The sequence below is a fragment of the Neovison vison genome, chromosome 6, assembly GCF_020171115.1.
Source record: "Neovison vison isolate M4711 chromosome 6, ASM_NN_V1, whole genome shotgun sequence".
NCBI lineage: Eukaryota > Metazoa > Chordata > Mammalia > Carnivora > Mustelidae > Neogale > Neogale vison.
The window spans coordinates 94,552,980-94,576,717 of NC_058096.1; the positions used below are offsets into that span (position 1 = coordinate 94,552,980).

The following is a 23,738-nucleotide window of genomic DNA, read 5'->3' on the forward strand; positions in this document are numbered from 1 at the left end:
AGGAAGCAGGCTCCCTGCTGAGCAGAGAGCCCGATGCGGGACTCGATCCCAGGACCCTGAGATCATGACCTGAGCCGAAGGCAGCGGCTTAACCCACTGAGCCACCCAGGCGCCCTGATTTGCACTTGTTTTTCTTAAAATTTGGTCTTTGCTTTTCTTGATACTCTTCACGTGAGAAAATTCGTACTTAATTCTTATGGGTACATCTGTTGATTATATGCAGAGGATTTTGCAGATATGTTAAAAAAGGATTATCTTCCAGTGTTCTCTATAAATTACTAGAAGCCTAAGTTTCTAGTTTCTAAGTTTCTAGTTGTAAATGAATTTAAGGCTAATTTTAATTTAAGGCTACTACTCATTCCAAAGGAGCCTTGGTACTGTGTAGAAAAAAATATTTTCTATTAGTTAAGCTGTCTCATGCTTGTTTTCTGTCTATAGCTTTTTTGAAAGTATCTCTGTCGTCGCATTAGTTCAGATGTCATATATCAAGCTTCCAGTAGACTCTTTAATCTTGATATCCCATTGTAGCTTGTATCTTCAGGATGAAAAACCAAGCCTATTATCTCAATAGCTCTGTCAATCTTATCCTGTGTGCACACTTTGTTTTTCTGTTAGTAGTACCTCCAATCTCCAGGTCATCAAAGTTAGTGTCATTTTTTAAATTCATGTATCTTCATTGCCTCCAGACCCAAATTTTATCAGATCTTAAGATACCCTTTAACACTTCCCAGATTTCAACTTCCTGTGACTATCCCTCTGAGCTCAATTCACGAATTGATCCTATGTCCTGTGTAGTTAGATTATATCATTCGGAATGATGTAAGAAGAGAATTATTAAGAACTTAGAAGATATTTTAAAATCATCTTAGGTATAATCAGGTGTTATAAATATAACGTATTACGCAAAATTTCTCCAGGCATAACTCTTTGATGTAAATGTTCTTGACAGGCAATGAATACCAGGGAAAGTGGCAAAGCGTCATCCAGTTTAGGTCTTCAGGACTTTGATTTGCTTCGGGTAATAGGCAGAGGAAGTTATGCCAAAGTACTATTGGTGCGATTAAAAAAAACAGATCGTATTTATGCAATGAAAGTTGTGAAAAAAGAGCTGGTCAATGATGATGAGGTAAGTACAATGATTTATTATTTCTGAACTGTTAAATTGGATTAAGTGTACTATTTTGGAGAAAACCTCAATGTTTCTGTCTTAAATTTCAGTCTATTCTAAATAAATGCTTCAGACAGATTACATAAGATAGATTTGATGTAATGTGATGATTACTAGATTTTTAAAAAATCAAAATCAAACCATATTATTATCAAGGAAATGTACTGGAACTTTGTAAAAGTTTTCGTAGACCATTTCATAATATCGAAAGATTTATTGGTGGTGTTTTCTCTGTATGTAGGCTCTTGTTTCCTGTTGTTTCATGAAAATCAGTGCTTTTGATTTTTGGCCTAGTTAGTAATTACATTTATGGTAATTGAATTACTAAGAATAAATTTATCATAGTTTTCATTATAATTCAGTTTGACATAGATTTCTTTCATTTTTGAAATAGGATATTGATTGGGTACAGACAGAGAAGCACGTTTTTGAACAGGCATCCAATCATCCTTTTCTTGTTGGGCTGCATTCTTGCTTTCAGACAGAAAGCAGGTAAGTTTAAAAGATAATGGGATGATTACTGGGCTTTACACAATGAGAACTGCTTTCTGCTGTAAGCCGGAAGTGGAAGACTGGGAGATGGACACAATAGTACTATGCTTAAAATTTCCTACTACTCAGAGTCCAATCAGTGATACCATTTTAACACTGGATCAGGATTTAGCATTAGGAAATTACCCGCTTTAGGCAAAAAAAAAAAAAAAAAGAGGCCAGATCATAAATATCTGTAAGAGTCTAGTTTTAGTTCTTAAAGCTTCCTAGAATTTAGCTAGAGGGAGAAATCCTAACTTCTTTATCTTAAGTAACAGATGAAAATGACTTACCTTGCAAATGCTGAACTTGGGGTGAGAGTGAAAAGCTCTGGATTTTAGTGGTGCTATTTTCAAATAGAAGAAAGAGTTTACACAACTGTGCTGGTTTGTTTTCTTGTATCTTCTGTGATTAAACAGCTTTCCACTCCAACTACCCTTTGTTTCCACCAAATTCCTGGAGTTTTTGTTAAGGGTAAATCTGTAGAATGCTCTCTGTGTTGTAACTGGTCTTTGTAGTGTTTAAGATGCAAAATGGCACTGCCTTATTTTGAATCTTGGTTTCATGTGCTCTCTGCTGTTGTTTATTTTTTTAAGCCTGCTGACATGTAAAGTTCCTAGATATAAGCGCTGCTGATTATTTCTTATTATTTCTTTTCTTTTCTTCTTCTTTTTAAAAAAAAAAAAACAACTTTTGGGGCTCCTGGGTGGCTCAGTCGGTTAAGTGTCTGCCTTCGGCTCGGGTCATGGTCCCAGAGCCCTGGGATCGACCCTAACATTGGGCCCCCTGCTCAGTGGAGAGTCTGCTTCTCCTTCTCCCTCTGCCAGCTGCTCTGCCTACTTCTGCTCTTTATCTCTCTGTCAAAGAAATAAATAAAGAATCTTAAAAAAAAAAAAAAAAATCTTTTTTTCTCTCCAGTTAGTTCACATACAGTGTAATATTAGTTTCGGGTGTACAGTATAGTTTAGTAATACTTTCATACAACACCTGTTGCTCCTTGAGAGTACCCTCCTTAATCCCCACCACCTCTGCCCACCTCCCCTCTAGTAACCATCAGTTTGTTCTCTAGAGTTAAGAGTCCATTTCTTGGTTTGCTGCTCTTCCCCCTGCCCCATGTTCATTTGTTCTGCTTCTTACCTCTTCTCTGTTTTAGATTGTTCTTTGTCATAGAATATGTAAATGGAGGAGATCTAATGTTTCATATGCAGCGACAAAGAAAACTTCCTGAAGAACATGCCAGGTAGATGTGTACTGTTTGTGTTAGATTTTTCCTGGAGGTGGGGCTGGTGGGAGGGGGCTTGGTGGGGAGGGAATGCTGTAGGACTTTTTATGTGTCTCTGGTTGAAAAAGAGTAGATAAATCATGTATTTTGATGCTAGTTAGTTTTTGTAAGTCACGTAGGGGCTAAGCTACAAGTTAGTTTACATTATAATATATAAATTATATGTAATGTTATATACATATTAATATAAGCAGTTGAAAAGTATAAACAGTGTTAAAGGGGGAGCCTTTAGTTTTCTAAACCCAGTTATTTTAAAATACTTTGTCTATTCAATATCCACAATTGAAACAATTGATGAATTTATAAACACTTACTCATCTAAGGTTTGCAGTGCTCTCTGACAATTTTTCATTGATTATTATTTGTATATACTTGAGAGTAATAAAACAATTTCTTTTAAGCTATTATGTAATTCTTCCAGTAATTATAATTTCTGAATTGTTCTGCCTTTGGCTTTTTTTTTTTCCTCTGATCACATACCTATTGATAAATAAAAGATCATTAAATATTATTTATTTATTTTGTGTCTTTAATTTGATATTATTATATAAGATTGTAAATTGCTTATATGTTGGAGGAATTAGGTGGGGAAGGATCATGGCCTTGGATAAGTTTAATTCATCTGTGCCATGTTTTGTTTTGTACTTAGAATTAGGAATAATTCACACCCTTTAGTGGTCCAAAATGAAGCATATGAGTATGCATATGCATGTGATGAAGGTTAAAGATTTTATTTTTATAAATACTTGTTCAGTGAAAATCTTGTTAGGACATTGATTATTTCTTACCAAAAGGAGATAATATCCTTCAATTTTATAAGAAGGTAGAAATTGTACTAATCTAATCTTGGGCCAAACTGTGTTTGGTTTTGTTAATTTCCTGTATGTTCGTTTCCTGTATTTAGTCTTTATTAAATGATCACCCTTCATAGCAGAGCCACAAATGATATTTCTGATTGTGACCATAGCTTGAATTTGTTCCATATTTGTTCCGTTGGACTTGGGGGAAGTAGTTTTTACTGTATTCAAGTGCCAGTTCTGGTTTTATTCCATCCTTTTCTGGGAACCAAATTACAAAATAAAATATCAGGTTCTTTCTGCATAGAATTAAGTAGCTGAGAAGGTATGTGTTAGGCACCTCCAAACATGATCATGGTAACATTCGCCAAAGTAGCCGTAAACCAACTTGGGTGTTTCGTTTTCATTATTCAGGTCAAAAGTTCTGGTTATCTACCAATGGGTTAGTGGCAGATCTAAAAAACTCTTTAACATTAAATGGTATGGTTGTAGAAGAATTTATTTTAATTCCCTCTCTAGAATTTTGGAATGGATTTTGAATAGTTTGAGTAGGACTTTTAGCATTTTTTCTATTCTAGACCAATCAGTGATTCTTAGCATTTGGGGAGATCATTCTTAGAGCAGTGGTGAAAGCTGTGGAAATCCTATAGAAGATGTACAAGTACACATATACATACAGCTGTGCTCTGGTTGTAGCAGTGTGGACTGCCCGAAGTCCAGCCAAGGACCCAGATTAAGAGCTCTTGTCGAGACTAGCAAATTAAAAATTTTATGACTTTAATGTAGGCTGGAACTTTTATAATTGTGTTTTGGGCTCAGATATTTTAAAGTAGTACTTCAATTTGTGTTTTGGTATTATTTCTAAAAACATTGGGAGAAAAAAATCTTTTGACATGATTTTGGTGTTTTCATTTGCAGATGGGAGTAGGACTTCTAGAAACTTAAAACAATTTAAAAATTTGAATCAAATGAGTTATTTTTCATTTTAGATTTTACTCTGCAGAAATCAGTCTAGCATTAAATTATCTTCATGAACGAGGGATAATTTATAGAGATTTGAAATTGGACAATGTATTGCTGGACTCAGAAGGACACATTAAACTCACTGACTACGGCATGTGTAAGGTGAGGGAAATTTCTAGTTAATCAGAAGGTCTCAGCAGCTCACAAAATTCTTTTGGTAAAATAACAATATTTAAAGTTGAGGAAATGACTCTACTTAGGGGTGATTTTTGGGATTTTAGCACAAGGATATATATACATATTTTCTAACCATTTAAAAAATTCTATATTTTCTGTGAGTGTATATGTGCTATAATAAGAGTTAATTTCTTTTTATTGTCTGTAAGCTTTTTATCTTGAATGTTGTGATACTACAGAAGAAAATTTGGAAATAAAAATTGTCTGCAATCCCATGACGTTAACGTAACTACTTACATGTCACCCTCCAGTTTTTGCTATTTAATTGTAACTTTTAATGATGCATTAAGGATTTTATCAGGAAATCTGTCATTTTTTAATATTTAAAGTTTAAATATCTGACATGAAGTATGGTAGAACAAAATAAGAATTTCAGTTACTCTCAGGACATGTCCTTTATTTCTTGGTACTTTATTCTTTCTGTAACAGTGTTTCATTTAAGGGTCCAGTGTTTTTCCACAAAATGTGTAGGGAGCTACTCTCCTTGTTAAAAGTAGCTGGGACAGAATTATCCTCACACAATAATATGGCAACAAGCATGTAAATGTGTGAATTACATTCCCCCATTCACTGGAGGGAAGTGCCTCCAGAGCTTGAAGGTTATTTAAATGTTAACATTAAGTAAGACTCTCTAATAGTATTGAAGATTCGACCTTATTATCTGTTCAGCAACATGAGAAAAGAAAATCTTTACCTAAAGTACTTTTGCTTTTAGGCACAAAACTCAGGCATTTATCTTTTCTTATATTTAATTTCTGTTTCCTTAAATTATTCTATCACACAAATCTTTAGTCATAAACATATAGAGATTTAGTAGGCAAACCCCTATGTACCCATCACTGAGATTTGTGATACCTTTTTCATCTCTCACTTTTTTTTTTAAAGATTTGGTTGATTTATTAGAGAGAGAGAGAGAGCATGAGATGGGGGGTGGGTAGAGGGAGAAGGAGAAGCAGATCCTCTGCCGAGCTGGTAGCCCAACACAGTTCAATCCCAGGACTCTGGGATCATGACATAAGCTGAAGGCAGATGCTGAACCAACTGAGCCACCCAGACACCCCTCTCCATCACTTTTTCCCCAGAGGATTTTTTTCTTATTTCAAAAGAAAAATGACAATAATATAAAAGTCAACAACAAAATCATGAGGAATGCTAACCTTATTATAAAGTGTACATATTGAAACAATAATGAGACTTAATTTTTACATGCCAGATACTGGTTTTTAAAATTAAAATAGTCTACTTACAAGAGTTTAAAGTAATAGGTATTCTCCTGTATCATTGGTGAGTGTATGCATTGTTACGATCTTGTGGATAACAGTTGGTGGGGATATATCAGGATTCTTAAAGATGTACAGCCACACTCTTCTGTCTAGTACTTCTGCCTTGTGATATTCTGAGTACATATTTTGATCTATGAGGAAAAGTTTGTGACCAGGTTTTTTTATTGTAGTTTGTGATAAATATTATAAATAATCTAACTGGTCACTGGTAAGAATAATGATTAGGGAAACTATGGCATGACCACAGAACAGAGCATTGTGAAGTCATTAAAATGTTTACCAGAAGTTCATGACCATGTAAAATGTTTAGAATGTAACATTAATTAAAGTTCTAAAGTATAGCATTGTCTAATTCTATATGCTTTGTTCTGTTATGTAGCATTACACATTTATTTTGTTCACCTTTGTGTATTTTTTTTTAAAGATTTTATTTATTTATTTGACAGAGAGAGATTACAAGTAGGCAGAGAGGCAGGTAGAGAGAGAAGGTGGAGGAAGCAGGGTCCCTGCTGAGCAGAGAGCCCGATGCGGGACTCGATCCCAGGACCCTGAGATCATGACCTGAGCCGAAGGCAGCGGCTTAACCCACTGAGCCACCCAGGCGCCCCATCCTTTGTGTATTTTTTAAGTTATTATAATGGGTATGCATTACTTAAACAATGAAACTCACAAAAATGAATTGTCTTTCTCTTGCTTGCTTAATTGTATATTTAGTATTATTTAGATTGTTTTTATTTTTTTAAGATTTTATTTATTTATTTGACAGAGATCACAAGTAGGCAGAGAGGCAGGCAGAGAGAGAGGAAGGAAAGCACGCTCCCCAATGAGTAGAGAGCCCTATGCAGGGCTCAATCCCAGGACTCTGGGATCATGACCTGAGCTGAAGGCAGCTGCTTAACCCACTGAGCCACCCAGGTGCCCCTAGCTTGTTTTTAAACTATCTTTTTATTGTTGATTTCTTATTTAATTGCTGTGTCCAGCAAATGGTCTAAATGATACAGGTTCTTTGAAAATATTTTGAGGTTTCCTTTGTGACTTAGTATTTGATCAGTATCCCACATGTATTTAAAAAAGAATATATAGGGGCACCTGGGTGGCTCAATTGGTTAAGCAGCTGCCTTTGGCTCGGGTCATGATCCCAGGATCCTGGGATCAAGTCTTGCACTGCGCTCCCTGCTCAGTGGAGAGCCTGCTTCTCCCTTTCCCTCTGCTGCTCTGCCTACTTGTGCGTTCTCTCTCTCTCTGTCAAATAAATAAATAAAATCTTCAAAAAAAAAAAAGGATATATAATCTCTTGTTTGTATGCAAGGCATCTCTGTTCTTTACACCCTCTCTCCTTCCCTCCTCCCTCTCTCCTCACATGCACATAGATTACACATATTCTATATTATATTTAGCTCTGGTTTTTATCTAAATACTTTTCTGCTTACTAGATTTTTTTTTGTCTGTATTATTTATCATTTTCTGATAAATATGTGTTAAAATCACCTATCATGATTGGAGATTATATTATCAGTTCAGCCCGATGCGGGGTCAGTCCCAGGACCCTGGGATCATGACCTGAGCCCAAGGCAGACTATTAATGACTGAGCCACCCAGGCGTCCCCCTCAAATGTAATTTTTATCTTAACTGAATTCTACCAACAGCTAATGAGGACAGGTTTTCTTTAAGCTATTTAATGGCAACCTGTGATTTTAATAATATGGACAACTGTGCTAGTGGTATTTTACTTTAAGCTTTATATATTACCATAGATGCTGAGTTTATATGATGATGAAATAAAAGAGATGAATTTAGAAGATAATTTTCTGTCTTACTATATCATTTCTCTCTCTCTCTCTCTCTCTTTTTTTTTTTTAATAAAAGGAAGGATTACGACCAGGAGATACAACCAGCACTTTTTGTGGTACTCCCAATTACATTGCTCCTGAAATTTTAAGAGGAGAAGATTATGGTAATAAATAAATAGGTGGCATTTTAGTTGTGTGCTAGATGGGTGGTTAAATTTGGTACCAAATGCATTGTATTATACTATAGTATTTAAATGCTAATCTTATTAATATAAACTTTCTTGATTCCCTTAAAACCTACATGAAAACCCTAAACTATGAAATCAGAGACAGTGGGACCTTATCAGTATTTGAAGGTACAGATTTGAATAATATTTTATTAAGGGCAACACTAAAAGTATTAGGTACTAATATAAGCAGTTTATACTATTAATTAAGCCTGTCAATAATCCTAGGAGGTAAGCACTGGTTAATTCCCATTTTTAGAGAAAGTTTAAATAAATTGTCCAAGGTCCTACAGCTAGAAAGTGGCAGAGTAGGGATTTAAATTTTAGCCATGTGACTCCAGAGTCATGAACCCCTAGAAGATTGTTTCTATTTCCTGGGGTGTTTCCTCTAGGAATCTGAAAAATGAGGGAAAGATTGCTGGTCAGGAACCAGAGGATATATTTATCTTAAGCATACATTTGACCTCTTGGGTTCTGACCCTTTGATGTAAAGGAGGATGGGTACTTCTGACAGCTGCTCATAATCTGATTCCAAGGTCCTTCAAGGATCTTTAATCAGCTAGCAAAAGATCAGGTTTCAGACCAACGAAAGTTATTCTCAAGTACAATTTAATTATATCCTCAAAAACAACATGTTAGAAACATGAGTCTGAAATTACAGGCATACTTGAGAAAAGAAACTTCTGTTTCATTCCAATATTTTATTTTTTATTTATTTGTTTTTAAAGATTTTATTTACTTATTTTAGGGAGAGTGATAGAGTCTATGCAGGTAGGGGGAGGGGCAGAGGCAGAGGGAGTGGAAGAGGGAAAGAATTCCAAGCAGACTGCACTGAGCCGGTACCTGACACAGGGATCAAACCCATGACCCTGAGATTGTGACCTGAGCTGAATCCAAGAGCCAGGTGCTTAAATGAATGAGCCACCCAGGTGTCCTTCCAATATTATATTTTTAAAGCTATCTTTTTGGTACCTCCCCTCTTTGAAAACTGAATTATTCCTATAATTGTCATTGCCTACCATGATAGTTATAATGCATTTAGAGTTTAGTTTTTCTTTATGTTTATTTTTTCATTATATAATAGAATGAATCTCAAGTTACTGACTTTTGGGAATGCAGAAGAGATCATTTGTTACTTCAAAGAATTTCTTTTTTGAAGGTTTCAGTGTCGATTGGTGGGCCCTTGGAGTACTAATGTTTGAGATGATGGCAGGAAGATCTCCATTTGATATTGTTGGAAGCTCTGATAACCCTGATCAAAACACAGAGGATTATCTCTTCCAAGGTAATTTACAGTATTTTATAGGGATTCTCCGTGAATAACCTGTTCTAGAGCATGAATGAGGATGGCTCACATTTTTACTTTGAGTAAGAAAGAGGAAAATAATTTGGACAGTGTACTTCTTAATATTTGAGTCTTCAATTTTTTAAAAAGATACATCTTCCTACCTCTCTACCTTCAGTCCATTTGCCAACTACTCTCTCATACTCAAAAATAAAACAAAGAGTTTCCTTTAGATTGTGTATCATAGAGAGTAGAGGAAGGAATCCTGTGGCTAGAGAGGACAGTCTTTTCACATGTACCCTGAGGGTGAGTTCATAAGTCCAAGAACAATATGGAGATAAAGTAGGGTACCAAGAATGTAAGAGAATCAAAAGGTAAAAAAATCAAAAGGTAAAAAAAAGGCCTGCGATAGAGACTCGAACTGGATACAAACAAGCAAATATCGAAGTAATATATGTCATGTCTTATTTTTTCCGCTAGAGTGCCTTATGTTCCTTGTAATAAAAATGTAAAGATTGAACCCATGTAAAAGTTAAATATATAATGCCGTAATTTTGTCTTTCTAGTTATTTTGGAAAAGCAAATACGCATACCGCGTTCTCTATCTGTAAAAGCTGCAAGTGTCCTGAAGAGTTTTCTCAACAAGGTATAAATCGCATATAACAATCTTTAGTGGTTTGTCTGTATGTAAATGAAACTGTAAGTAGAGGCCCAGGCAATGTAACATTCCAGAACATCAAAGTATGTGATTTTTTTCAGTTAGGTCTGGAATTTGTGTCTTCACCAAAGAATAATTTGACAGTGTTAGATCGTGAGATGAGTTGTCCTTTCCATTTTGGTGATGTAATTCACCCCCAGCTATATATTACATACGGTGTTTTTAAGTAAATGATATATATCATGTACACAATGAGAGAAAAATTGTAGTCTTTGGGGATAGCCTCAGTGGTACTCCTAGCTCCAGGACTCAGTTTTCTTTGGGTCATTACTCACTTGGCAGCAGTGTTCCCTATAGATGATCATGTCAAAAGCCCAAGATAAAATTTAGAAGAAATGAAGTGCTATCATTGGCCTTTAAAAGTCTGAAGATCATTCAATTATTTGTTGTTGTTGGTAGGTTAGAAGAGCTTTGGGATCTAAGATTATGATTCTGAACAGTTTTTACTCACAACACTTTTAACACCGAATGTGTAGGTTTTCCCCCACACCACAACCAATTCTCCAGCTCTCCAGACATACTGGGTGTCCCACAATTCATTTTTTGGGGCACTAACTTCCCAGAGTTAACATCAGATTCCAGGGGTTTAAGGGCTCAGGCTCACAAGACTGTCTTCACTTCAGAGGCCAGTCGCAAGTACTGAGCACCCACACTTCTGTGTGACTTGGCTGCAAAGTTGGGGGTTCCCACAACCCTCCCACGTCAGGTTTGAGAATTTGCTGGAATGGCTCACAGGACTCTGGGAAATAGTTTCCTTACCATCACTAGTTTGTTATAAAGGATACAGTGCACAACCAGATGAAAAGATACACAAGGCGAGGTCCAGAAGGATCCTGAAAGCACGGGAGCTTCTGTCCCTGTGGAGTTGGGGTGCACCACCCTCACAGCACATGGGTGTTCACCAACCCAGGAGCTCAGGGGGTTCAGAGGGTTTTGTGGCGGTTCCATGACATTCAGCATGGCTGATTAAATCACTGGCCAGTGGTGATTGAGCTCCATTTCCAGCCCCTCTGAAAAGGAGGTTGAAAGTTGCAACTCTAGTAATCACACGGTTGCTTCCTCTGGCAACCAGATCCCATCCTGAAGCTATGACAGGCCCACCAAGAGTCACCTTATTAGCATAAACTAAGGTATAATCAAAAGCGATTTGTTATGAAAAACGACACATCTGAGACTCAGGAAATTACAAGGGTTTTAGGAGCTCCGTCAGGGACCTGGGACAGGCCCCAGATATGCTGCTTACTGTATCACAGCAATCTTGGCAAATTGTAAATCTTACTTTAAATTTTAGGTTAGAAGGTAGGTTGATGTGCATTTACCTTCTCAGGTACATGTAGATAAGATAATGACGAATTTTAATAAAATAAGAAATTGAGGCTTTTGAGTACTTTATATGAAGAAAGATTTAAAATGGAAATCTAAGTGTCAACACACTGAAAAATTAAGGTGAGAGGTTTTTATATTCAAAACAAAATGTCTTTTACTGGAAAGGAGGATGGTAACATGGTCTCATTCACAGTCATGAATAAGCCATGACTTTTTATAAGTTGCAGTCCCTCCTCGGTCCAGTGAGTCACCTAATGGTTGTGTCACTATTGTACACAGATGTTGGCTTGTTGCTATAATTGGGCATAGGGCTTTTTTTTTTTTTTAATATTATTTATTTATTTATTTGACAGAGAGAGAGAAAGAGATCACAAGTAGGCAGAGAGGCAGGCAGAGAGAGAGAGGAGGAAGCAGACTCCCCACTGAGCAGAGAGCCCGAAGCGGGGCTCGATCCCAGGAACCTGGGATCATGACCTGAGTTGAAGGCAGAGGCTTTAATCGACTGAGCCACCCAGGCACCCTGGGCATAGGGCTTTTAAAATGAGCCAAGAACAGACTTGTGAAGTTTGGGGTTTGTATATTTTGACTAGCACTCTAACCTATGCCAAAGAAATATCAGGAAGCCACTCAAATGATTCTGGTGCTCTTTCCTCCCTTTTTCTTCAGCAAGGAGTGGACCTATGTCCACTAGAATCACATGATAGCTGAAGAGAAAGCCACAAGGAAATCTTGTCACAAGCTTCAGATACTCATTTAAGTCTTGTATTATGTTACATAGAAATGAAAGGTAGACCATACTGATTTCAGAAATAGAAGTATCGTATAATAGACATCAAACCCAGGTCACAAGATGATTTATTCTAAAGCATGATACCCACTCACTTCTTGAAACATTTCTTCCCACCATAGGACCCAAAGGAACGATTAGGTTGTCATCCACAAACAGGATTTGCTGATATTCAGGGACACCCATTTTTTCGAAATGTTGATTGGGATATGGTATGTAAATTTTCATTGTTTTCTATGTTAGGTTTCATTATTATCTTGGGCCAAATTTTATTATCTTGAAAGAATGCAGAAAAACAAATATATCACAGCTTCAGTAACTTAAAACCACTCTGTAAAGTGCTTTTAAAAAAGCTTTTAAAACAGTAATAGCTTGGAATATTAATTTAATGGATCAGGTTGTTGTAATATTAGTAAGGCCCGCATCAGTGTTCAGTTTTGTACATGATTTCCATCCTTGTGAATACTGTAGAGCCATTGCTATGAACGCACTGGGATAGGACGAGGAGGCATCTGAGGGCAGAGGAGAAATGTAGAGGTGGAATTTTTCTGGGAACGTAGGCTTGAGCTGTCATCTAATATGTCTTTTCTAGATGGAGCAAAAGCAGGTGGTACCTCCCTTTAAACCAAATATTTCTGGGGAATTTGGTTTGGACAACTTCGATTCTCAGTTTACTAATGAACCTGTCCAGCTCACTCCAGATGATGAGTAAGTAATTCCATAGACTGAAATATTTCTAAAGTTCTTTGGAAGCTTCACTGTTAGTGGCTACACAGTGCTTCGTTATCAAATTATAGTATGATTTATTTAGCCATTCAGTTATGGGGTATTTGAATCTATGACAGTCTTTTAAGTTATAACAGCCACCCTCTTCTACTTTGCCTCCCATGCCTTATCTCAGATTCTCACAACAGCCTTGTAAATCGACTTGCTGTCCTCTTCGTCTTACAGATGAGGAAACCAAGGCTCAGAGAGGTGAAGCAGAGTTTCACAGTCACCAGGCAGTGGCGTCAGGACGCAAACCCACGTGTGCCTGTGCTCCTGCCCCTGCTCTGGGCTGCCCTGCTGTGCCGATGGCCGTTTTAGTCTGAGTCCCTGTAGGTCACCTTAAGATAGATTCCAACAAAACGAATTAGGTCCAAGGGGATCACATGCTTCAGGCTCTTGATGTGTATTGCCAGATTGCTTTTTTTTAAAAGAGTGGTTTAGAATAATTTGGGGGTATTTCATCACTGACCTGTCATTACAGATTTGTTCTCTCATCTCGAGGAAGCCCTTCCTCCTCGGCAGTATTTTTACTCACGTCTTCTAATTCCTCTCACATTCCTCACGCAGCTGTTCCACACTGACTCTACATTTTAGAAGCCTTCAGTCCTACCCCCGTGTCCCCCACCATAGTGGATCAGCCTTGCCTTACCCTGACTGCAAGGACTGGGACCTCCTGCTTTGGGCTTGCTCCTCCTGCTTTGAGCTTGCTCCCTTTTCATCTCTCACCAGACCACCGCGAGGCTCACAATTGCTCTCTTACCTCCTTTTCCTTCTTCCGGGTGCTTGGAAGTTCCTCGTTTGCAGGGGGTGCTCCATTTCCCTACATCTGTTTCCTTAGCTTCTCTGCTAGGATTTCATTTTGTCAGTTATGTCTGTTCTTCTGCTTCCTTTAATTTCTCTTTCCGGCTGCTTTTCTGCTACTTACCAACATGCTCCAAAATCCAAGTTTTCCCCCTGAATCTTAGCACATCTTTGAACCGTCACATTTTCTTACTTCATTTTCTTCCCAAAATAATTAATAGATGCTCATGGTAAAAGAAAATAAATAAGCAGTATCTCTCTCGAACTCCTTCAGAATAGTCAACATCAATTGTCTTAAGCTTTCTTACTCTGGGCACTTCAGCTCCTTGCAGTTTAACCTGTTCCTCCAGCGTCTGAAGGTTGAATTGATTTGTTAATTTCTGACTTTTAAAGCGTATTCTGATTCGTGTGATTCATTGTCATCTCCCCTGACGTCTGTACAGCATTTGGCGCTCACAGCCTTGCTTTGGTTGGCACTAGCCATCCTGGTTCTGTGGCATCTCTGTGACCACTTGTCACCCTTTTTTCCCTGTCCCCTTGAGGCAGGGATGTCCCACAGTTCAGTTCACAACAGCCTTCTCTTTGCTGTGTGCAGTTTGTGTCTGGGGATTTCAGCCAGCCCCACAATATTGACACCAGCTCTTTCAGTGACTGCCAGCGAAATTGGCAAACAGTTGTTGAGCAAAAGGCACTGTGCTAAGTATTAGCCATTCGAAGACGATTAAGATGTAGGTCAGTCTCCCGAAAAGCTTCCTGTCTACTAAAGGAGAGAGAGACGTACCAATATCATTACTTCTGACAGCATCATGTGTTAGAAGTCACACCAGATTCAATCAAAGGACAGGAATTTGTCCTGACACCACCTCTTCCCCACTGGGTAACCTGGGTTTGAATGTCATAACTTCTCTGAGCCTGTTTGTTCTCTTCCTGCCTGTGTTGCAAGGCCACTGTGAAGAATGAAAGAACGATGGTTCTGGAGCACCTCGTCTCTCCACCCAGTGCCTCTCCTGAGCTGCATTTCTGTCTGCTGATTTAAACGTCTCCCCTAATTCGCCAGACAAGCACCTCAAACACAAACCCTTAAATACTTTCAGTAACGATGCTTGAGATGTCTGGCTGCATCCGTCAGTGGAGCGCGCGACTCTTGAGCTCAGGGTTATTTCGAGCCCCATGTTGGTACAGAGATTAAAAATAAAGAAAAGTAATGATTCTTTATGGTCTCTTTTTCTGTTCTCAACCTGCCATTTTTATTTACCTTTTTCTGTTCCTTATGTCATCACGTATTTGTTCAGATTCAAAATACCCATGATTATGGACCCTTCCTTTTCCTTAACAAACCGTAACACATTCAGCCGCCAAGTAAATCCTGTCTGTTCTTCCTTTACTTCACTACTTGCGTCAGATCCTTCATGTTCGTTCCCACTGCCATGAGTCCAGTTCGTATCTCTTTCAGATCATACCCAGAACACGACCCCATCCTCCTCATTGGGCATCTTCTTTGCTTTGCCACCCATTCGGCCCATCTCACTAAGTAGCCCTCCCAGTTCTGTCACCCCCTTGTCGGAAGCCTCCAGGGACCTCTTGCTTGCCTAGCAGATAAAATCTGTCCCCTAGGCCAGCAGTTAGAGCCTCCCACTTCTGCCTGACTCCCTGGCCGTCTCTCTCTCTGTGCTCTGTGTTCTGACCAGTGTCTTGTTACTCTGCGTTCCGTGATGGTGTGCTCTTACCTTTGTTGATGCTGTTCCTCTGTATGCATCCTTCATTTTTATGTACTGGAATCTTCTCCATCTTTCTGAGCTAGTTCAGGTGCAGCCAGATCTTTGATGAACCAAGGTGAAACTCCTCAGGGTAAACCTCACTGGCTTCTTTGAGCTAGCCATTACCTTCCTTTCAGATCACCTGTCATTTGACATGCCTCTGTTCCTGTGCTTTTAACTCGAATAAATTACTTGCATTTTCTCAGACCCAACATCATCTTTCGTGATTCCATTCAGTATATGTTTATGTAGTGGATGCTGGCGTTTTTGATTTCTCCAACCAGAAGTCACCCTTTATTTTAGAACTGTGGTTAGATCCAGGCTTAGCTGTCCTGTATGAAACTCAGGGTGTACTGCTTTCTTTTATAGCTTTTTGTTGTATGACGTTCCTTCCCTCCTTGAAGGAAGGGACTGTATCCTGTGTAACTTCGTGCTCTGCCATACAGTGTGTGCATTTAAGTATTAAAATACTCAGTAGTACTATTCTTACTGCATATTAAATTAGAAACCCAGTATAGCAGAATGCCAGCATGTTTATACCCTGCGACCCATTACCTCCTTGCAGTGTCTTTCTGGGTACCTGTCCCTATTGCCTTTTTTTTTTCTGGGTACCTGTCCATATTTGCGTGTTTTTTTTAAAGATTTTATTTATTTATTTGACAGAGAGAGAGACACACACACACACAGTGAGAGAGGGAACACAAGCAGGGAGAGTGCGAGAGGGAAAAGCAGGCATCCCTCTGAGCAGGGAGCCCGATGCAATGCTGGATCCGGGATCATGACCTGAACCAAACGCAGACACTTAATGGCTGATCCACCAAGGGGCCCCTTCTGGGTTAACCCAGAAGGTTAACTTTTTCTGGGTCTTGTTGTCATCACCTTCCTGTTGAGGTGATGACTAAATTGAATGCTAATTCAGACCTGTATGTTCACCTATAGAGAGGAATGTTGTTCAGGTCAAAAGTTAAAATTAACTAGGCTTGTGACAGTTTGACTTTTTTATTCCTAGCCTTCAGTTTTGGACCACCTTTTAGTTCTAAGCTTGCTTATGGGATTGTTAGTCTTCTTTTATTTTCAGTACTCTTGGTTCTTCTAGAAAATGTTTTGGAACTAATCTAAACACTTAATAGATTTCCCTTCCATAATTTATGTAAATTAGCCTTCTTTTTTCTTTTTTTAATTTTATTTTACCAATTAAATAAAAAGTTGGTTAGTTTATGAAAATTAATGTATTTTTCTTTCAACAGTGACATCGTGAGGAAGATCGATCAGTCTGAATTCGAAGGTTTTGAGTACATCAATCCTCTTTTGATGTCTGCAGAAGAATGTGTCTGATCTTCATTTTCCAGCTGTGCATTTTGCTTGTGTTGCCATTTAATGCATGAATAAACTTGTTACCACCTGGGATACAATGAACCATTTTATATTTTTCACCTACAAAAAAAGCACTCAATATCTTCTATTATTGGCTGTGAGAGTCAATTTATTACATCTAACTGTGAAAAAGAAAATGAAACTAGTTTCCAGACAGTGTCAACACTTAACTCTATTGGTAATCCAGCAGCCTACTGATGAGTAATGAAGTTGTCCTTTTGTTTAAAGAAACTACTTACCACCGCCTTTAAACGGAGAATCCATAGCATTAAGGCACCTGGTGGGATTATATCTTAAGTCTCCGTAATTTTTTCATTATTCACCTCACCTTGAAGTGTTTAATTTTGATATAAAACAATGATTCAAAAAACAGCAATTTATTATATTTCCTATTACTTTCTGAGTTGTCTGTGTTTAAAAATTCAGCTGTAAGTTTTATTGCCTTGGATAATTAAATTACTGATTTTTAAGGCAGCAGTTATTAAATTGGTAATAAAAGATGACTCTTGCTTTGAATTAGGGAATATGCATTCTGCTTGAGGGAGAAAAATGGGCACATTTTATTAAGCATCAGATTCCAATCATTAGCTGTTTTTGAAAAACTTATTAGAGTGATTTCTTTAGTATAGGGGCATTAACTTCTGAGCTTACCCCTTTTTAACTGGTAAGTTAATAAATGGCACGCAAAGAGCCAGGATGCTTTTGAATGGAGCATGTCTCAGCATATAGAAAGAAAAAAAAATAGACATTTAAAATAGATACAGAAAAGTGCAATGGTGAGATTTCTTTCTTAGCAAATCCCATAGGTATTTTTTGTGATTTGATTTAGATAATAAGGAAGCGCTCGTTATCAGACTTATAAAAACATTCCATTATCCAGTGGAGACAGAATGTATGCTATTTTTTTCTTATAGTTTAGTATACAGAAAAAGTATTTATCTTCCAAATAGTGGCTTAACCATACTCACTTCTTCACCAAAGCCCCATCATCCCTACTTTTGGACCCTGTTTATGGAGTCTTCAGTGAAATTTTAAAAAATAAGCACGAATAAATATTAGGGACACGCACATATATGCACAACGTTTCCAGCTCCTTAAGTGAGTTTGTATTAAGTAGATAACACAGGTAATCAGAGTGGAATACATTTCAAAGGCAGAGTTCTTCAGATTATTTTTTATTAATATTAGTGTTTAGCAATTTATTATTTAAAGGGATGCCAGTGATAGCATCTGTTTATTTTTTTTAATGAAAAGGGATGTAAAAAGTAACCATAATCATCTAAGTTACTTACAGTTGTCCAGTCTTGGTAAAATTGAATTTTGGAGAAAGCTAGCTAGTTTTAAAACTAGAATGATTTAAAATTTATAGGCATTTAATAAATTATCTCTTCTTGTGATGCTACATTTTACTAGAAATGTAATTTTTCTGAAGTTTCTGGCCATATACTCATTTTTCTTGAAATAACTAAATCTGAAAGCAATGAAAACCTCAAAAAGTTTATATATGTTCCCATGTTTATATAACAGGTATATATGTTTTTCTTAATACCTAAAACTTGTTTTAAGAAGCAATATTCACTGCAAACCATAAACCCATAGAAAATTCTGACATGTCTGAAATGTATTTATGATCTTGCTTTTAAGTGGTACTGTTTCCCTTGGGCATTAGTTCTCAAATTTCAGAATGGGGAACAATCACTTGGGACATTGTTTAAAATGCACATTGCTGGGCCCACCTTAGAATTCTGTTGGGTCTTTGAACCTTATTTTGAGAAACACTTTCTTGGAGCTATTCTTTCATGTCCTGTAGTTATATATTAGAATATTCATGATAAGTTTTGAGAAAGGGGTAGGCAGTGAATTACTATCTTATCTACAATTTTAAATAAATTTCAAATGACTTCTTCAGGTTAGATATCCCCCACCCCCGACCCCCCAAAAATCCCATCTATTTTCTATCAGGACTGTTACAAATGATGAACATTTTTCTGTGATAGGTTTTAACCATTATTCAGGGTGGTTTTTTGTTTAAAAAAATTTTTTTTAACAGATAAGATTTACCATGTATATTTTATACAAAACTGCATTACAAATATGTTTTTAATTGCATTGTTTTTTTTGTAGTTTTTAAGTGCCATGCCAGTTCCTTTTATATTATATAGAAGTTCTCACAAAATACTCAATGGGAATAAGGCAGCTGACAGAATGGGATTTTGGTGTTCTAAGAAAAAATTTATTTTGCATAAGCATGTCTGTGGTCAGATCATTTTACGTGTCTGCAGTCTGAATTGCATATCAGGTATTATGCTTGTTTAGTACCTGTACATTTACTTTTTAACTTTCGTTTTGATTTTTGTCATGTGGAATACTGCCTTGGTCATCATAATGTAATCTGTGTTTGTGTACCCTTTTTTTTACTTTAAAATCTTTAAATAAAATGTTTAATACTCATCAGGACTGGGACAGGTTTAATATGTAGCATTTCAGAAATTTATGTAAGAACAGGGTGCATCAGAATTTGTTCAAGAAGGAAAGTAGAAATTTTAGAGTTTGGAATTTTGCTCTACTTAAATTAGCATTCTGGTAGTACTCATGCCATAATCACAGACATTCATTCATAAAATATTGTTCAGTGTATTTTTAAACTCACTCTTCTATGTATCCCTGCTATTGGAAAACAAATTAGTAAGAAATCAGCAGAACGTAGAGCATTTTAACTAGTTTTAAAACTGAAGCAAATTTGAACAGATTCCAAATGGGTTTTTCCCAAATTATGTTGCACTGTAATCTAAAGTTCCAGAACTTGTCCTTTCTCGGTTGTAGTTGGTGTCTGTAGATAACAGCTGTGAGATCGCCGCCTCACACTTAGCAAACCTCTTTACCACAGCTTAATGTCGCCTTCCCTTCACGAGGAGAATGAAATCTTAAGTGCCTTTACTTTTTTTCCCTGAGTGGACTTGTCAGAGAGCAAGGGGTTGTATATTAAAAGCACCAAGGACTGATCTCCTGTGTCTTATTTTATGTTTTAAAAGATTTTATTTTATTTAAGATTTTATTTCTTTATTTGACAGAGAGAGAGATAGGGAGAGAGAACAAATGCAGGGGGAGTGGGAGAGGGAGAAGCAGTCTCCCCGTTAAGCAGGCAGCGCCATGCAGGGCTCAATCCTAGGACTCTGGGATCATGACCTGAACCAAAGGCAGATGATTAATGACTGAGCCACCCAGGCAACCCAAAAGTTTTATTTTAAAGTAATCTCTACACTAAGCATGGAGCTCCAACTTAAAACCCGAAATCAAGTCATATGCTCCACCAACTAAGCCACCCCGCACCTCCTGTGTTTTACTATTTTATCCTAATTTCAATTCTTGCTTAAAATGGAGTTAGAGGTGGTATTAATGAAGTTCTGCTCAAGCTAGCCCCAGTATCTAATCATGAGTTTGATTGTTTCCTTTGAGATAGTAAAATCCCAAAGCAGAGTACAAAGAGGAGCTTTGCAGCTTTAGGGAAACTGCAGTAAGGCGGTCACTGAGGCAACCGGTTTCTCCCTGAAAGGTAAAGCCAATTCCCAGTTTTTAAAATTCAGCAGCTTGGCTTCTGGACAACACCCACCAGTGAGTCAGTCTGGTGTATTGATGGCCTATCTCCCTAGATTTACCCTCCTCTGCCCTAGCACTTCAAGGATCAGTTAAAACCCAGATAATCCGTGTACTTTGTATCCATAGTTTATTGTTCCAGAATATACTGTAGTTTACTATGCAGGGTGCCAGAAAAGAATCTCTGGCCTTGACATTCAAGATGGAGCGTGGACACACTGAGAAAGATGTTCATGCCTACAACAAAGAATCCGATGAGAGGAACCAAATAAATGCAGTAAATGTACAGTATGTGGTTGTGATAGTTTATCATCTTCACCAGGGAAACTTGTCTTGAGTTTTACTTGACATTCGTATGTAATTTATGCGAGACGTTCTTCAAATTTATGGTAGATTCCGCAAAGCTTTCAGAATTCATATATATACAGAAAGAATTCGTTTATATATAATAAGAATTCATATATATACATACATGCTTTCATATATTATATTCGATTGTTTTTGGCTCTTGTGCCCAGAAATATGAATGGGAGTGGGAGAGAAAATTGTTGGATGCTTCTACTTAGACTGGATTTTGTACAATTCATCTCTGAAATTTATGATGACAATGAATCCGGCTCAGAATTTGAGAGTGATTTTCGGTAGCCAGTCCACCTTCATGTAGCCTTTGTGCCTTACTGACATTAACACTATTTTTACTGTAATTACTATTCTTAATGTTTTTATTGAAGAAAATGAAATTATAATTTTTCTAAGAGTTAAGTGATTGCTTGGCCTGATCTTTCATAGGATGTCTGAAAGTTAAAAAAAAAAAAAACAAAAACCATGCCAGCTGGATTTGAGATTTGAGAGAAATTCAGCTTTTTTTTTTTTTTTAAGATTTTATTTACGTATTTCACAGAGAGGGAGAGCACAAGCAGGGGGAGTGACAGGCAGAGAGGGAGAAGTGGGCTCTCCACTGCAGGGAGCCCAGTGTGGGGTGGGGCTCGATCCCATGATCCTAGATTCCATGATCCTGTGGTCACAACCTGAGTGAAAGACAGACCCAAACTGACTAAACCAGGCAGGTGCCCCAAGAACTTTAGCTTTTCATTGACAGTTTAGCTGATCAGAAGAACATTCTAATTCTATAGGAAAACCCATTAGGAAAGAGAGCCAGTTGAAAAGATCTATCAAAATCCTTGAAAAATTAGATACTGCTATTTTTTTTTCCATAAAAGGTAAGTGCTGGGCTTCTAGAAGTAGTGACACGAAATGAGATTTAAAACTTACATGTTAGGGACGCCTGGGTGGCGCAGTTGGTTGGACGACTGCCTTCGGCTCAGGGCGTGATCCTGGAGTCCCGGGATCGAGTCCCACATCAGGCTCCCAGCTCCATGGGGAGTCTGCTTCGCTCTCTGACCTTCTCCTCGCTCATGCTCTGTCTCACTGTCTCTCTCTCTCAAATAAATAAATAAAATAAATAAATAAATAAAACTTACATGTTATAAACTGTCTGCAATGTGGGTGGTTATTCTTGGTTACTTTTTTACATTATGCATAACATATTTAGGGGAAAATCAGGTAAAGGTAGTTAAGTACAGGAACTATTCTAACATTTTATGGCCTTTAACAGAACATTTTCTCTCTAAGCAACATTTCTTTCTAGGCACTCTAGGTTTTAATTTAAAAGTCAGGTTTTTAAACTTGAGGATCACGAAAGGATGTGCATTTGTGAACAGTTCGAAAGTTTACCCATTTTGAAACAGTATTTCAATGAGGAAAATCTAAATCACTGTGGCAAAGACTTGACATTTTGCTAAATTAATCCTTAAGTTTAAATTTTTAATTTTATTTATTGGAGGCATTACAATGTGTCTAACACTCTGCCAATTCTGCAGGATTTAGAAACATTTTATTATGAGAAATTTTTTTGTGATCTAAAGAAAAAATTCGTTCAGAAAAGTTGGCATAAGTTCAAAAGAATAGTCTGTATGCATGTTATTCCTTTAGATAGGGGATATTTCCTACGATTAAAACAAAAATTAACATTCTCCCACAGGCAGCTAGGTCCGAAACACAGGGCAGTATGTCCGCCTCTTGCAATGGTGATTCTATCTCCTTTACCACCACCAGGGGCCAGTCTGCTGCTGTAATCAAGGTCAGAGTCACCTCAGCCCTCTGGGAGACGCCGTCTGTCCACCGCAGGCCAGCGAGCAAGAGGTTCCAGGATTTCATTGGTGCTCAACGGGTATTGTGATTTTATAGAACTTTCGGAAATCAACATTTGAACTGCTCTTTTGAAGGAATTCTCAAGTATGTCACCCGGGAGTCTGGCAAGTTTTCTCAAAAGTGCTTTGCCTTCTGGGTGTTGGAACTTTGATATTTATTCAACACAAGTGAGGACCTACTATGTGCCAGGCACCGGGGAATAATTCAAGCAAGGATTTAGTCATATCACATCTCATGCTACTTGGGCATTTCCCCCCTCTACGGAGGGTACCTTCAGCTGAAAATAAAATCAGGGCTTTTTTTGGTTATTTAAACACCAAGAAATTCAGCAAAAATAAAATCCAAGATTCTTCAGTTGTGGAACTTTCTATATCAGATATGGCGTGACCTCACAGATTTAACCCATGAATGTTTGCAAACACTCAGATTGTCCATTAAAAACATGATTTCAGAAAAATTTTGACTCTGTTTCTATTTCAAAAACACTTAACACTTTTGTACTGGAGGTAAGGGGTTGAAAGCATCAATTTGCCAAGAAAAGGCTTAAAAAAAAAAAAGATTATTTATTTATTTATTTGACAGAGATCACTAGTAGATAGAGAGTTAGGCAAAGAGAGCGCGGGGAAAGCAGTTTCCCCACTAAGCAGAGAGCCCAATGAGGGGCTTGATTCCAGGACCCTGAGATTATGACCTGAGCCGAAGGCAGAGGCTTAACCCTCTGAGTCACCCAGATGCCCCAAGAAAAGGCATTTTCTTGTTAATCCTGTTGAAAATGAATTTCCACCATGCCTCAATTCTAGGCAGGTATTTACTTCATTGCCCAAAATAACTGCTTGTA

General features: G+C 37.6%; 1 protein-coding gene across 2 annotated transcripts in view; it reads left to right on the forward strand.

Moving 5' to 3' along the window:
• The window catches only part of PRKCI (protein kinase C iota), a 71,157-nt gene extending 51,060 nt beyond the window's left edge, over window positions 1-20,097 (forward strand). For both annotated transcript variants that reach the window (XM_044251773.1, XM_044251774.1), the window contains exons 9-18: window positions 950-1,126; window positions 1,563-1,660; window positions 2,853-2,939; window positions 4,768-4,903; window positions 8,129-8,216; window positions 9,439-9,564; window positions 10,131-10,210; window positions 12,518-12,607; window positions 12,988-13,103; window positions 16,969-20,097. In XM_044251773.1, coding sequence (XP_044107708.1) covers window positions 950-1,126; window positions 1,563-1,660; window positions 2,853-2,939; window positions 4,768-4,903; window positions 8,129-8,216; window positions 9,439-9,564; window positions 10,131-10,210; window positions 12,518-12,607; window positions 12,988-13,103; window positions 16,969-17,056 — 1,086 coding nt within the window. In that variant the 3' untranslated portion in view covers window positions 17,057-20,097. The remainder of the gene's footprint in view (window positions 1-949; window positions 1,127-1,562; window positions 1,661-2,852; window positions 2,940-4,767; window positions 4,904-8,128; window positions 8,217-9,438; window positions 9,565-10,130; window positions 10,211-12,517; window positions 12,608-12,987; window positions 13,104-16,968) is intronic.
• Window positions 20,098-23,738: the final 3,641 nt, after the last annotated feature.